This window comes from Pectinophora gossypiella, chromosome 9 (assembly GCF_024362695.1).
Source record: "Pectinophora gossypiella chromosome 9, ilPecGoss1.1, whole genome shotgun sequence".
In the NCBI taxonomy this organism is placed as follows: Eukaryota; Metazoa; Arthropoda; class Insecta; order Lepidoptera; family Gelechiidae; genus Pectinophora; species Pectinophora gossypiella.
In genome coordinates, this window is record NC_065412.1 from 13,694,777 (window position 1) to 13,712,220 (window position 17,444).

General features: G+C 37.5%; 1 protein-coding gene across 3 annotated transcripts in view; it reads left to right on the forward strand.

Moving 5' to 3' along the window:
• The first annotated feature begins 4,228 nt into the window (after positions 1–4,228).
• The window catches only part of LOC126369611 (nuclear factor NF-kappa-B p100 subunit-like), a 331,681-nt gene continuing 318,465 nt past the window's right edge, over positions 4,229–17,444 (forward strand). For all 3 annotated transcript variants that reach the window (XR_007566744.1, XM_050014112.1, XM_050014113.1), the window contains exons 1-6: positions 4,229–4,575; positions 5,730–5,872; positions 6,704–6,852; positions 7,781–7,880; positions 15,585–15,717; positions 17,008–17,112. Coding sequence is in view for 2 of the 3 variants with exons in the window: in XM_050014112.1 (XP_049870069.1) it covers positions 4,416–4,575; positions 5,730–5,872; positions 6,704–6,852; positions 7,781–7,880; positions 15,585–15,717; positions 17,008–17,112 (790 nt within the window). In the remaining variant the exon portion in view is untranslated. The remainder of the gene's footprint in view (positions 4,576–5,729; positions 5,873–6,703; positions 6,853–7,780; positions 7,881–15,584; positions 15,718–17,007; positions 17,113–17,444) is intronic.

Consider the following 17,444-nt stretch of genomic DNA (forward strand, 5'->3'; position numbering starts at 1 on the left):
TGGCTAGCGGGGTACTATGCTCTGTACGGTACCCAGAAAGCATCCTTTGGCGTCAGCACACCACTCGCCGTCAAACTAGTATCTGGTCCAATACAAGTTCAACTTATTTAATTAAACAAATTGGCACTAAATAATTAATTTAATGATTATAAAGATTTTATGAATTTTTGAGTAAAAAACTAAAAACCATTATGAATATTTCAATGATAAGATTTCAATAATTATAATTAATGAATTATTAAGCAGAAGAAATGCCTGCCAACGAAAGCACTGAACAATAACGTGTTGGTCACCCTTATTGTTAGTTTTCGCAAAAAATAACAAATAACATATTGTTATGTTATGTGTTATTTTTCCCGAAACTGTCGTTAGATTGTTAGTTGCCAAAAACTTAAAGAAACCATGAAGTAACTATATAGATTTTAAAATATTGTGATGTTATTAAAAGATAAAAGGGTGATGAAATGGCTGTTGTGAAATTAGAAAAAGAAATATTTTTATTATTTCCAAATTATTATAAAACGTAAAGTAGCTGTGGCTACGTATAACAATTGGTCGTAAATTCATATTTAATGAAGAAATATTATTGTAGATTTCTAAGACGTAATGAAATGTTATTTTAATAAGTACGAATATATTCCTACCGTGTAAGTAATTGGGGTGAAAAATGAAGAAATAAAATCCCTTAACCCTTAGAACGTCTGAACGTAAGTAAAAATATGTCTATATTATAATTTACATTAATAGATAAGATTCATCTTTAAATGTTCCTTAAAACACGTATAATCTGTTTGTATTTACGTCGTTCCGCCTTAAAGGGATAAAGGGTTAATGCAATCAATAGAAAAAATGTTAGAGACCTAATAGAGATAAGATGTGTAGTCGCATTTGGCCCCAGAATTATTATAGACATTGGTACTAATTCCTGTAGACACCATCTAATTTTAAGTTATACCTGTCATTTTCTTATCCGCCGAAAAGGAAAGAGACAAATGATTGACGGCTATTAATTTTAAAATTAATGAGTCGGGGCGAATCAAATGGGTATCTCGCTAGTATTCAACCCGTTTGACGTGTGCTGTCAACTTAAATCTGTCGTGGTATTGGCCCATATATTTTTTTTATATTCCATAAATTTTATGTTTGTCGATTACACGTCCCTTTCTTTAAAAAAATACAGGTATAACTTAAAATAAAATTGTTTGAGGTTTACGCGGTTATTATCATAATTAAAACACATAATACCGGGTTCTTACCGCGTTATTGTCAGGGATATGAGACTCCCGATATTTCAACACTTGCAAGTGCCATGAACCTGGAACCCGGTATTTTAATTATTAAAATAAAATTAGATGGTGTGTACAGGAACAAGCTGCTCTGCATTATTAAAATGAAATAAGTCCAACAAATAAGTCCCATAGGGCTGATTATCAGAGGCGTCATCTATACATATCTTATTTAACATACAAAGATATACATTTTATTCTTAGCCTGGGTTAAATAGGTATATACCTAATAGCATGCATGATTGAAAGAACATTTGTCCAATAAACAAATCCCATAGGGTACAGACTACCGGAGGCGTACCATCGTCTAATGAGCGACTTTCCAATCGGCGTTCCCTAAAAACACGATAGATGGCGTTGTTTCACTTTTTAGTATAATGAGTATCTGTAGAAATGGACATAGGACATGTCTTTAAGTTTCTATTGTAATTATAAAACTACGCCATTTACCTACACATTCCGTTCTCGTCTCAGCAATTGTTATATCGAATGTATACTTTGGTACAACACCATAATAAATGTTGCTCTGCTTATAATATTGGCATTTTATTTCAGTTATAAGTTATACGAAAAGAAAAAAAGATTCCGTGCTTCGGAGGGCACGTTAAGCCGTTGGTCCCGGCCATTAGCCGTAAAAAAACACCTCTACCAACCCGCATTGGAGCAGCGTGGTGGAGTATGCTCCATACCCCCTCCGGTTGATTGAGGGGAGGCCTGTGCCCAGCAGTGGGACGTATATAGGCTGTTTATACGTATGTTTTATAAGTTATACTGCCCGTGACCGGAAGTAACCAGAGAAGCGGACTCCACTTTTGAAACCAATAGCGCTAACATCGGCTCAATTTGGGGCCATTCCATAGGTACGGAAAAAGTAATGCAAGAAAAAATGATGAAAACATGACCAAAACTTGCTGTACACAGAGATGGTGGGGCTAGAGTCCCATAGGGCTAGCATGCGCAACGCGATAAAATTTTGTCACGGTCATTTTATCGAATCTGACGATATAATTATGTCGTGTTGCCTATTGGTGCTAATATGTGAACCCAAATAAGTCGTCGTTCTGTCAAAATCCGAACTTACGTGACACGCATGTTAGGGAAAAGAACAAACTTATCGATTTCGACAACATTTATTGAATCGATCGATAATTCTATTTAATATTTATTTAAATAGATAGGTCCTGGAAACAAAATTCGGAAGATTTTTGCCTCGGTTGAACCACATTTGTCAGCACCTCATTGCACTTTCCTATGCTTCTGGTGCTGGCTGGCACCCAATATCTCTTTGTTTTGTTCGTAATGAGTGTTTAATGCACCAACACAAACACAACATTCAGCAGTAACTCCTGTAGGCTCTGCACGGTAAACCACGCCGCGCGGCGCGTATTATATCGAGGCCTTCGACCAATAGCCGTTTGACGTCCATCTACGTAGATAGCATTCGTATTGTTTATTGGTCGAAAAGCTCAATATAATGAGCGGCGCGGTTGTCCTGCAGACCCGGCTGGTCACATTTAAACAGTATTGTTCACAAGGATACCAGGATATAAAAATATCTAATGACCAGAATCAGAGAGACCGATTTCGTTTTTAAATTTTGTTGCTTAGCGCCCCATATTGCTTGGCAGGTACTGTGCGGAGGCGGGTGGACAGTCGCTCTAGTTGCTCTAGAGTAGAGCCGAGCCAACTCATGTTAGCGGGGGATTTGAACCGCCACACTTCTATCCTTTTCTGGTTACGCAGAACCGTCATTTGCTAGTGCGAGAGAGCAAATGCGAGCACGGCAGAATTGACAATCGGGTGGTCACAGGGTGGGGCGTAACCATGGTAACCACGATCTCGAGCGAGTTGGTGGGCAGCCCGGTGGATAGGGCGATCGCGTGCTGACTGCTACCACATGTGGTTCAACCATTGCGGTCTGATAGGTCTACCCGCGACTTTGTCCGCGTGAACCTCATTTATCAATGTTTTACATTCTCTTAGGGAATGATTTTTATGTTTGTTTCTAGGTCTCAAAATTCTCATAAGATTTTCATACGAAATTTAATTTAAATCGGTTCAGCAATTTATATTCTGTTTGGGTTCAACGATTAATGCGGAAAAAGGTAACAGACAGACAGAGTTACTTTTGCATTTATAATTTTATTAGTGGGCTAACTTCTCGGGGATTTTTGTGACGTGTGATGCGTGTGTGGCATGTGTAAATTATGATAATAATGCCTACCCCAACAATGTCTCGGCGAAGTGACTTCCTATTTCCGTGAAAAAGTGAGGAAAAACGAATTACAAATTGAATATCTGGATTAAAGCTACCCACGTACTTAATAATTAATATATATTCTTTACTCTTAGATATTAATTAAACTAGTAAATAAAAACATATTGCAATCAGTGAAATATTATATTTTCATAAACATGACGCAATGAAATAATTATCGCGCGGTCATTCACAGTTTGCGAACTCGGGACTTTTTGTGACTCATTCGCTCGGTTCTTTCCCGAACCGAACGTATCGCACTCACACATGCAAAGTGTGTAAAAATGACCTTGACTAATAATGATACCAGTTTCTAAAATTACCCTGATTTAAAGTAAAAATAAATTATGTTTATCACATAGGTGCCTACTTCATTCGGATAATTTACCTGCCGCATATATAAGTCGGTTTTATTCTGAAGAAATAATACGATCTCATGTATACATTTGTCGATTTCTTGTTTTCCTGAAAAAGACCATGGAACTTGGCCTGCGCACTGATGTGCGCTTAGATTTAATAAATTCTCGAAAATGCGTTCATTTTAGTGCGCTATGCGTCTCACCAAGTAAAAGTTTATGTTATTTGTGTGTGAATTTTTGAAGTTTCATGCTGTATTTTTTCAATCACTTTAGCAACACAAAGCACAGTGGGGTAATTTGTTATCTTTGATGTTGTTATACCAAACGTCAAATGGTTGTCAGAGAAACTGCGAATGCTCGGCGGAGCAGTGTTATTTGTTCAATATATTAAGCCTTAAAAGATAAGGAAAACTAGGTATTTACAATAAAAAATGTTTTGATGTTCGTGTATGTATCTTAAGGACTTGAAGTGTTACGCTGTAAAACTTTGAAATAGAGAGTGAAGTGCTAAAAATGTCTGCAAGTGAGCAGGATTTCAGTGAATCTTCCAACATGGGTTCTCCAGGGTCACAAGGCGATTCTCCTTACTCCTCGCCGTCTCAACAGGTGCCTCATTTGGTGAATGTCTTCTCTGGGATCACATGTGCTGACGAAATGTCTTTACATGCTGATGGTAAGGATTATTTTGGCTTTACTTAACTTCAACTTATTAATATGTAGTGATGTACACAAAAGTGTATTATTATGTTGAAGGAATAATGCAAGTCCTTTATCGGATAGATTGGTTTGCCTGTCATTTAAATATCCTAACTGAAGTTGATGATTGTTCAAAAATACGTTATAAAGTAAGTAAACATGGACAGTGTCAAAAACCTCAGGAATTAGGTTAAAAATAATATATTTGAATAATTGAGCATTGTTCCGCCGAATACAGTCATGACTGTGTTAGAAAGATAAATTATTTCTTATCAGCGCACTTTAAGAATGCTTATTGTTGAAATATGACACTAATAGTTAACAAAAGTTTATTTTTGTGTCATATTACACCTAAGTAGGCAGCATATTATTATTGTACTTACCTAATGAGGTCTCATAGTGAAAACCATGCACCTTTTGAGAGTCGATATGTGGTTTTCTCCAACAAAATATCTGCCATCAGATAATGAATGACAGACTCAACTTTAATAGGTAGTTTGCTAGTAGTAACTACTTGGTAGGATTATCATTTCATTAAATTAAAAAATTAAAGTGTACGAAGGGATCTTTCTTATTGATAATTCATTTGAAATGAAGTTGTAAGGACCAAAGCTAGATTCCACACTTCAGCACTCCTTGTTTAGTTGTGGTTATAGATAATGTATTTATTAACTTAAAGATTCCTCGATTTGTTTAAATAAGATTAATACTAATTAACCATAAGCACTAGCTTATGGCTAGTATGTATCGTTTACATTGAGTGACTGTTTCACACTGACCCATTAAAATAATATGCTAATTTCCAACTTGTCAAATCAGTTACATTTTACTAAACGTCAAAACACGAAATTACTATGGATTTTATAAGAAAAAGCACATAGAAAAACGTGATAAAATGTCAGACTTATTATTACGTTTTTCTTGATTGAAATTCATAAATAATATAAATAGAAGAAAGAAAATGATTTGCTTTAGTTTTAGATCTGTCTTTATTTAGTAATCAGAACTTCATAATTTATTTTGAACCTAGTACACGACTCAATTGAGTGTGCAACACTACTAAAACCAGGACACAATCTTAACGTAAAATGTATCCGATTGAGACCATACATAAATTGAAATCTGTTTCAGGAAAGAGACCGTATCTTCGCGTTGTGGAACAACCACAGAACTACTTCCGATTCCGTTACAAGAGTGAGATGGTGGGAACCCACGGTTGTCTTCTTGGAAAGTCTACTTCATCTAACAAAACTAGAACTCATCCCACTGTTGAGGTAAATCACATCATCATCTCCCTAGTACAAGCTTACATCTATGGCCCCAATTCCTGCAGACACCTCCTTATTTTATTTTAAGTAATGCCTGTCAGAAAAAGGAAACTGACGCATGATTGACAACTGTTAATTTTAAAATGAATGAGTTAATCAATGCATAACCCAGGCGAATCAAATAGGTATCTCGTTAGTATGCAAACCGTTGGATGTATGCTGTCAATTTAATTAGGTCGGATTATTGGCCTATGTACAATTTTTAGAGGGTTGTTTTAGATATTTGCCTAAAATAGATCCATAAATTTTATGCCTTTCCTTTTCGGCGCATATGAAAATAACAGGTATAACTTAAAATAAAATTAGATGGTGTGTACAGGAATCAGCCTCTATAACCTCTAGATTACCCCATTGCAAGATAAACTATTCAAGATGAACAATACAATTTAATTGTCTCTTGCTGTTTACATTAGAACAGGTAGATTACTCTTTAATTTATTACATGGAAAACAATGGTTTATTAAACAAGTTGACTTAAATCCACGTTTCCACATGGAAACATTTTGCGCACATGTTGCAAGTTAGCGCGGAACTTCTATTTAACAACGTTGTCTGTCTTCACGTCTAATACACGTCAGTCGGTCGTCGACAACATGTCGCCAGAGGAACTAGTGTTGTTACGCGTCACGTCTCCACTCGACAACAACTGATGCTCAACTAATGATGCTCTCTAAAAAACGCTTCAGCTGACAACGTTGCGCGATGTTGTGCAAGTTGTTAAATATAACAATCAGGCATCCAGATTATTCATTAATGTTGAATTTTCCACTTTCGCAGTTAATGAACTACACAGGCAGGGCTTTGATCAGGGTGAGGCTGACTCAAGCCGACAAGGATGAAGAGCATCCTCACAAACTCCTCGAGGATGAGCAGGAGGACCGGGATGTCAGCACCCTAGTGCCAGAACAGGGTAGCTACAAAGTTGGGTAAGGAATTTTATATCCACGAAATCTGAACTAGCACTATGAAGCCACCATATGATAGGTGGCTATCACGATCAGAAACCACTCGCGTCGGACAGAGTACTGCCCACTGCACTGTTTTTCCCTAAAAATTAAAGAAAGAAAGAAAATATTTATTTCCATATTGGACGCCACATTTACAAACTTAAATTAGCATGGAGAATGCTATACCGACAAGAGCGTGGCTCTTAAATTACTGATGATAAATACTTTCAAGTTCGGCGTCATAGTGACATAACATCATAACGTAAGCTCACAACTATATCCTAATTGGGGTAGTAGTCGGATTTACATCCATCGCAAGATGAGCGAAGTACCCAAACCTCACCGAGCTTTCTGTTTCACCAACGTGATAGGTGGTGCGCCGAATCGCCGTCTATATAGTTCGAGCCAACTGTATTAGTATAAACTGCACTTAAGATAAATTAATAACTCATTGGTGCAAGTCCGTTACCGGTGTTCCTCCCCGATAAAGAAGCAAGCCGCTGTACCACAGGACCACAATGACTATGTCTTCTTATCGTGTGCATTGTGAGGTGGAATACCAGCCTCATCAACCCTGGTGTCAGGGTTATGATTGAGCCGCCAAAGGCCCCTGACATGGCTCATATAACAATTACTCACTTACATCAGTAAATAGTAACCGGGACCAACGGCTTAACGTGCCTTCCGAAGCACGGATCATCTTACTTTCGGACAATCAGGTGATCAGTCTGTAACGTCCTAACCAAACTAGGGATCACAAAGTGATTTTTGTGATATCTCCCCACTTATATTCGAACCCGGGACCTCCGGACCGTGAGTCCAACGCTCAACCACTGGACCACAGAGGCCGTTACAATGACTATCTTAGTCACAATGACTATGATAATTGATCTTAATTATTAAACAGGTTTGCTGGCATGGGAATCATTCACACAGCCAAGAAAGACGTCCCGGCATTATTGTTAAAAAAATACATGGAAAGGTCGCCAAACATACCTGTTATGGATGTAAGTAAATAATATACTTTTTTATACACTCAGAAAAATAATTCGTTTCTAATTGATTACTTGACAACCTATTCAAATGAGATAGTTTTTACGAAATGTCAAAACGAAAATTTACTTTGGAGTTTGTATGGAAATACTGTACTGTGACGTCATCAATAAAAGCGATCAAACATCGTACTCATTGTTACTTGATTCATTAAATAAATTCTAAAATGAATGGAAAAATAAAATGAGATTGATTTATTTTCATCTTAGACTGGTTTCTATTTCTAGATTAGCATTTTATAATTTTATCATTTATCTTGACCCAGTCAAGTACCCAATTATCGCGTTTATTGGTTATTCGATTGTTTCCGGGCGTGTCTAACAATCAGCGCCATCTAGTATCAGATTCACACTTTATGAGTTCTCTTATATATGAATTGTATTAATGGTTCCCTTCATACTTTTTCCATCCCCTTTTCACGGACTTATGCGATGATATCCGAGATAAAAAACTGTTACCCCATATTCTTCCCTGGGTCTTAACTCAGACCAATTTCCATGGTATAAGATGACCAGGTATGCTTAAAAGTTACATCTAACATTTCAAGGTTATCCCAGCTGAAGTCATCCTACCTTGCGTTGCCATTTTGTAAAAAATAAATTACCCACGACCAATGTCTTTATATCAGCCTCACATAGTTGTAACGCCTGCCGCGTTTTACTACCGAGTGTAATTGCTCTTGTTTTTCTGTTAGGAACTATCAAAAAGTTATCATTGAAAACACTTAAAAACTACTGCTTAAAACTAAAATATTATTACATAAATAAACATATACTAATTAATTTAACAAAACATATCTATTTACAAAATAATTCCGTTAATATTGTACGACTTTAATAATTATCACATTGCGTAGGTAGCCGTACCTACATTCCACAGCCGAGCCGTTACTCTTCCGATCGGATGTTCGACACAATCCTTCTGCCTTTGTAGCGAGAACACCTCGATTACTCGTATATTTTTTAAATACGTTTTTTTTACTAATTTTGTCTACGATATAATAATTTATAGTGTTGTGTTATCCCCATTAATTGGGTAAGTGTAGCAATTACCATTTTTATTAGTTTAAATATCAACGTAGACTAGTACATGCTTTCTTTGTTCATTGCATGACTGTCATTTTTCATAATCATCGTGTAAATGTATTTTCACGCTTTAGTGCTTATTTTATATCATAATTAGCAATCTTTTATGTTCAAAACAACATTTAAATTGTCAATTTTTCTTAATTAATTCTACTTAACCAACTTAAAGTTATCTTTGTACCTAAGTACTTTCCTTGTTTAAATAATTCTTAAATGGAACAATAATAATGTACAAAATACGTTTAATATCGTTACTATTAAAATTATTCAGCTTAAAATATTCAATTTTACTATTTTGTTAGATAGTTTTTTAAAACAACTACCTACCATAAATTTATCTTGTTCTTTGTTCTTTTTCTAAATTTATTTTGCTAAATTCACTTTTATTGTGTGTAATTTGCTGACAGCCACATCTTAGATTGCTAAGCTTGCTTGCTATCCACTTCCCATCTTCAATCAAGCTAAGGAATCGGCATGTGGCAGTCAGACTGGGAATTCGGACAATTCTTGAAATGACTAATTCCGGGTTCCAGGGTTCACCCTTCGAGTTCAGCAACCGCTGGACCCACTACCGGTCCTGTACTTACCTGCACCGTTTCACCTTTCGGGTTCTACAACCCGCTGGATCCACTTTCGGTCCTATACTTACCCCACCGCTTCTGCTGCCCTGCTGCGCGCGCCGGTGTACCCCGTGTCGTCGTGGGAAGAGTTACAGGGAAGTGGTAGTTTTCCTACTGCACCAAGGTTGCTCAGCCAGTATCAAATTACCTGCGACCCAGAGATCCGATCTATGTACTTGCTAGGGATTTAATGTCAATAAACTTGGTTTAATTTCTATATACCGTTTTATTTACCCTAGTAAGTACAACCTATTTGATTCGCGTGAAAGAATGCGACAATGGCGCCCAACGTGGGGCCAACAACTTTTACCTAACTAAAATAAAACTTTCTATATTTACAAAACTTCCTTGCTGGGATGGAAGTGAGAGAAAAACATAGAATCCTCCAGCTGCTTACTAATTCTCGAGCAGACTGTAAGAGTCAGTCAAGAGATTGATGTGTAATACCATCTAACGCCTTAGGCCTGCCAAAAACTTAAATCTTGAGCATGTCATGCGTCTTCTAATATCTTCTAATATTCTCTAAAAATACCTTAAATACTACTTTATAAAAAAAAAAACAAAAACTACACTTACTAAAACTACCAAAACTTATACTAAAAAATCCAAAACTAGCCTAAAACAATGTCTTACTTACTAAAACTACCTACCGTCTTAAATATATTTACTTATATATAGTATTTCTAATTTTTCTTTTTTACAAAAAAAAATATTGAATCTCCAGGCCCTACCCCTAGGACATTCTAATTATTTTATCTTCGGCCCTACCCCGAAGATAAGAAAATTATACTATAAAAAGAAAAAAAAACGGTTACCTTAAATCTCCTATTGATTACGTGTGAGTACTAAGCTGCGGTTAAAAGTCTAGTACTCTTTTTGGAAAGGACGCAGTCACTTAAAACTAAATAAGATAACTGTTTGTGTGTGAAAGGGATGAAAGAAAGTAGGGGGGTGAATGGAAGGGTTGAAATGAATGTGTACCACGTAATTTTTAGAATGGTCAATAGTAAGAAGGACAGACTAGGTTACATTTTAGTCAGCGGATTTTCTTAGCGAAAATCCTACCCAAAAAAGGGGGGTATGTAACGCCTGCCGCGTTTTACTACCGAGTGTAATTGCTCTTGTTTTTCTGTTAGGAACTATCAAAAAGTTATCATTGAAAACACTTAAAAACTACTGCTTAAAACTAAAATATTATTACATAAATAAACATATACTAATTAATTTAACAAAACATATCTATTTACAAAATAATTCCGTTAATATTGTACGACTTTAATAATTATCACATTGCGTAGGTAGCCGTACCTACATTCCACAGCCGAGCCGTTACTCTTCCGATCGGATGTTCGACACAATCCTTCTGCCTTTGTAGCGAGAACACCTCGATTACTCGTATATTTTTTAAATACGTTTTTTTTACTAATTTTGTCTACGATATAATAATTTATAGTGTTGTGTTATCCCCATTAATTGGGTAAGTGTAGCAATTACCATTTTTATTAGTTTAAATATCAACGTAGACTAGTACATGCTTTCTTTGTTCATTGCATGACTGTCATTTTTCATAATCATCGTGTAAATGTATTTTCACGCTTTAGTGCTTATTTTATATCATAATTAGCAATCTTTTATGTTCAAAACAACATTTAAATTGTCAATTTTTCTTAATTAATTCTACTTAACCAACTTAAAGTTATCTTTGTACCTAAGTACTTTCCTTGTTTAAATAATTCTTAAATGGAACAATAATAATGTACAAAATACGTTTAATATCGTTACTATTAAAATTATTCAGCTTAAAATATTCAATTTTACTATTTTGTTAGATAGTTTTTTAAAACAACTACCTACCATAAATTTATCTTGTTCTTTGTTCTTTTTCTAAATTTATTTTGCTAAATTCACTTTTATTGTGTGTAATTTGCTGACAGCCACATCTTAGATTGCTAAGCTTGCTTGCTATCCACTTCCCATCTTCAATCAAGCTAAGGAATCGGCATGTGGCAGTCAGACTGGGAATTCGGACAATTCTTGAAATGACTAATTCCGGGTTCCAGGGTTCACCCTTCGAGTTCAGCAACCGCTGGACCCACTACCGGTCCTGTACTTACCTGCACCGTTTCACCTTTCGGGTTCTACAACCCGCTGGATCCACTTTCGGTCCTATACTTACCCCACCGCTTCTGCTGCCCTGCTGCGCGCGCCGGTGTACCCCGTGTCGTCGTGGGAAGAGTTACAGGGAAGTGGTAGTTTTCCTACTGCACCAAGGTTGCTCAGCCAGTATCAAATTACCTGCGACCCAGAGATCCGATCTATGTACTTGCTAGGGATTTAATGTCAATAAACTTGGTTTAATTTCTATATACCGTTTTATTTACCCTAGTAAGTACAACCTATTTGATTCGCGTGAAAGAATGCGACATAGTGATATCGGCAATGGCCCCATCCGGAATCGAACCTGGACCTTTAGATTGAAAGCTGTAACCACTACACCACGTTGTAAAAAGGGTAATTATCGTGGGCTCTCATAATCATCATCTCTTTAGCGTTATCCCGTTTCTCACGTGGTCTGTTTACCTAAACTGAAGATTTGACAGGTCCAGTTTACAGAAACGACTGCCTGTCTGACCTTCCACCTCGCGAAAAAACCATCCCAATACATGTTAGGTCACATGTATTTCTCGGGAATGGGGGTTTTCTCACAATGTTTTCCTTCACCGCTGAGCACGTCATTTATAATCCAAACATGAATTCGAAAACAAATATTCAAATCACTGGTTAAGGCCCGTGCGACCTCATAATGAGGGTCTCAAGCTTTCTTCCAACTGAACCATTGGTTCCTCCAATAAAAAAAACAATGATTTATTTTTATTACTTTACAAGACCCTTTTTTGGGTTTGGTCAGTTTAAAAGGTCAGTCTGTGTAGTAATAAATTATGTTTATTGCATTCTATTATTTTTAACCCAAGCATCCTTTCTGTCAGTGCCAGATGTTCTGTAAACTTTCTAAATCACTGTCTAACAAATTAAAAAAATATACTTGAAAACGTTGTTTACCGTTAGGTACACGAACACCAAACACAAACTATGGTTTAGGTAAAAAAATATCTTGTGTACTCTCTCTCTCTATTTAAAAGCTGCGCTCTTGTCGGTGGAGTAATCGCCATTCCTCTCTTCTTCCCGCCAAAACCTTCACCTCCCGATACGACACGACCTGCACCTTCTCTTTTATTTGTTTCATAAATGTTATCCTAGGTCTACCCCTTCCTCTCTTCCCTTCAATTTTTCCTTCTATAATGTTTGTTATAAACAAACAAACAGTTTGTGTTTGTTTATTTTTGTTTGTTGTGTGTTTGTGTCTTGTGTACTACAAAGCTATTATAATTTTCAAAGTGTATTACTTAGATTTGCAGGCTAGTTTAGTTATTAGATCGTTTATTATCAACTTCGGTGTTACAGAAACCCCAGTGAGATGTGGTTGCTTAGTTCATTCTGCGTTGCATGTACCTTTACTACCCTAATTGGGATATAGTCATGAGCTTACGCGACGTGAGGACTTATACTGGTTTCTTCGACTCACCTGCACAGTGGCATAGAATAAGGAATAATACTACGTATAGAACGGCAACTCTCCGCTCCCCACCAGCATTGGAGCTAGGTTTACCTCACCCTCCCTCGGGCATAGTTTAGTCTTCAATCGTATGGCGTCAGGTGTCACACACACAGATGCACGTGTACGATAACGTTAATGTGTGGTGTCTGTGTAAAACGAAGTTGTTTGTATGAAGTGTCCGGGGTATGACAGTGGTGTAAGTCTTGGGCACGCCAGGAACCATGGACAACTCCCTCTCCGTCTTTTACCTGAACCTGAAGTGGTTCTGAGGCTACGTCACTATTATCAAGTGAGGCCCTAAAATATCTTCATCTGTAAAATAAGTTTTTATTCTACATTTCGGTTTGTCGAAGATTATCGTGGAGATATGTTCCAATCTAATCTAGCTTACAAGATCCCACTGCTGGACGTCTTTCCATCTTTCCATAAGGCCAGTTCCTCCGGCAAGTGTCCAAGTCGTCACGCCATCTCTTTCGAGGTCTACCACGGCGCCTGTACCCGTGATGAGGCACCCAATGCGTGACGATCCGTGCCCACTGCTCAGGGTGCATGCGACAAACATTTCCGGCCCAATCCCATTTGAGTCTGGCGGCTTTTCATCCCACATCAGCGATTCTCGTTTCTGAACGCAGTGTCGTGCATGGGAGATATGTTATCGTTTAAAAAGATGTACGGTCTGTGGTGGGTCTACTGCCCTATTTGTACTCTATGCGTATGAGACACAGTTTAATAAAATGGTACTTAACACGCAAAAAACGTCAAGGGCAAACACACGTTCCGCGAACTTTCGGAACGATCCATTATTTCCTGCCATTATCATATAAACAAACACACACGTAGCTGACCTAACATTTATTTATTTACTTACACAAAGGAACATACAGCGTTACAAAGTCACATAATGCACTGCATGGCGAGAAAACAATGTATATGTTTCTAATTTTAGTAGGTTGACCAATTAACTAATGTCGAGCTCAAAGGAACCTTTCAGCAACTGGCTGTGTATTTTTTCCATGACTTACTCTATTTACAAATACAAAATATTATTTTCTCTCGCGTTAAATTCGGGGTTCCCCTTTCCTAATGTATCATTTTTAGCCTCCTACCTTAAAAACTACAAAAAGTACCATATAATTTCACCTCCTTTTTCACAGTATGGCGACTCCTTTAACCCCTAGGCTGTGAATGTGGTCACCGGGATCAAACCATATCTCACATAGTGAACAAGTGCCCTCTGCACCGGTTCCCGGTGGTATAGCCGAGCTGCATTGTGTGACGGATGCTGCAGAGACTTTGTTAGGGGAGCTTCAGCGATCCACGCAGGATATTTTATTTCAATCTGCCATACGCAACAATACTTAACCTCCTTTTTGAAGGGGTTGGAGGCAGATTTCCGAAAAAAAAATGATGCACTTTTTGATAATCACCTTATCTTTTCTACCTTGAAATTTGCGGAATACTCCATACAAAATTTCATCCCCTATTTTCGGGGAAGTGGGGGGTTATAAAGATACAAAAAGTAGCCTGTATCACTTACCATTCCTTCACATATCTCCATTTAAAAAATCACGTCAATTCGTCGCGTTGTTTTGCCATGGAAGACGGATAAACAGACAGACACACACACTCTCACATTTACAAAATTAATATGGACTATACACTACTTTATATATATCTACACAAGAAAGATTAGAGTACAATTAGCGACCTTATTGCTCTGTAGCAATTTCTTCTAGACGACCAGAGACAATAAATAGTATAAAAAAAAATAGTAGTAGTATTTACAACTTCAACTTAGCTAATTCAAATAATTTATTGATTATAGTTTGTGTATTATTTGTTATTATTACTTAGTGTTGACAGGGTCGTATCGAGATTCGAGTCATTGAGTTGGTCATAACATACTTGGGACCCGTCGCGAACGGTCGTATCTTACAAACTCAGTTGTTTAAAACCAATTTAGTTTTTGTCCCTTTAAGTGGCAGCTTGTCAATGACTTTTAGTATAGTCTTTGTGCTTTAATTTTATTGAAAAAAAAAGTGTACTGTGTTAAAAAATAGACCTAATAGAGTAATATTCCATGTTTAATATTATATATTATTACTAACGGGCCTGGCAAACGTGCCAGAACGATCCAAACCCTCAAGTGATCCTGAAAATTTCATCAAAATTTATCCTATTTAATGAGCTATTTATTTAAGAGTGATAAATACGCGTAGAACAATTTTTACATATAAACAAATTTTGAAGAATAGAAGTTTTGATAAGAGCGTCTTTCAGCAATGTTCTTCTGTGCAAATTGCGGTATGTATTTAATAACAGATATTTTTTTTCTAGCTTCGGATGCATTGCGAAAACACAGCGAAAACTATCAACTTGAACATAGTTCGGCTAAGATTCAGTGCGCACGATCTGAAAACCGATCAGGAGATCTGCGCTCCTGTGTTCTCCGATCCTATTCACAACATGAGTGAGTTTTGCATATGATATTATTTATAATTCATCTACCAACATCATCAACCCCGGTGTCAGGGTCGTTATTAAGCCGCCAAAGGCTCCTGACATGGCTCATGTAATGACTACTTAATAACATCAGTAAGTAGTAACCAGTACCAACGGCTTAACGGGAGTTCCGGGTCACGGATCATCTTGCTTTCTGACAATTAGGTGATCAGCATGTAATGTCCTAACCAAACTAGGTATCACAAAGTGATTTTTATGAGACGTCCCCACCGGGATTTGAACCCGGGACCTCCGGATCGTGAGCCCAACGCTCGAACCACTGGACCACGGAGGCCGTGTCATGTTTTCCGGTGGTGACGCGCCCAAGACTTTGTGAGAGTGTCCGTGGTGAAATCTATTAATATAGGGTTTCGAACCTGGGTTCTGTGGGAGAGCCTGGGCTCTCCGGATCGTGAGCCCAACGCTTACCCACTGGAGTACGGCGGCCGTTATAATTATAATTAAGCCCACAGTGTTTTTTCATCAACTTAGTATTACGCTCAAGACTATATATCCCAAATAGCGTCTGAGGCACATCCATCACAAGATGAACTAAGTACCCCCATCTCACCGAGCTTTCTGTTAGATCAACGTGATAGATGGTGAGCCATATCGCTGTCTATGCACTCAATATAACTCCACTTCACAACCAAGAAAAACAATCAACTTAAGTCACAAAAAAGTCAAATATGCCGCACATTTTTTGAGTAGTTTATAAGTGAAGGCACTTTGATAACCTTAAGCTCGATGCACACAGGGCCGGGAAAGTGCGTTATGCGGAACGGGTGCATGATTATGTTTGATGTTTCATAATGTGTTTTAATTTCCGTGATAATGAAAATCCGTGATAACCCTGTTCGGAAAAGGCGTAACTATTATTAGTATAATATTACATAAACATCCTATATACGTCCCACTGCTGGGCACAGGCCTCCCCTCAATCAACCGGAGGGGGAAAGGAGCATACTCCACCACGCTGCTCCACTGCGGGTTGGTAGAGGTATTGTAACCGCTAATAGCCGGGACCAACGGCTTAACGTGCCCTCCGAAGCACGGATTAATCTTATTTTTTCAGACAATCAGGTGATTCAAGCCTGTAAAGTCTTTACAAAACAAAAGACAGTCTCACAAAGTGATTTCGACAATGTCCCCATCGGGAATCGAACCCGGACCTCCAGATAGTGAGCCTAACGCTCGAACCACTAAACCACCGAGGCTGTTCAAATATATATTAGTATTGTTTTATTTTACCTCGCAGAAAGCGCAGCGACGAATGACTTGAAGATATGCCGCATCAGCAAATATTTCGGCAGACCGAGGGGAGGCGAAGATGTCTTCATACTCGTTGAGAAGGTTAACAAAAGTACGTATATAACGTACACGTGTATGTGTACGTTTTAATAAATAAATAGATATATCCTCTTGCAGCCGAAAGTCTTTTCAGACACAAAAGTTACACCACACTTCATTCAAAAAAATCATTTTACACAGACACGTTATCGTACACGGGTAATCTGTGTGTGACGCCCATACGATTGAAGACTTAAGTAAGACCGAGGTTAAACCTAGCTCAGCCGCTGGTGGGAAGCGAAGAGTTGCCGTTCTATACGTAGTATTATTCCTTATTCTATGAGTTAAACTATGGGTATTTGATTTTGAAAGGACATATAGTAGTTATTAATTTTAATTTAAAAA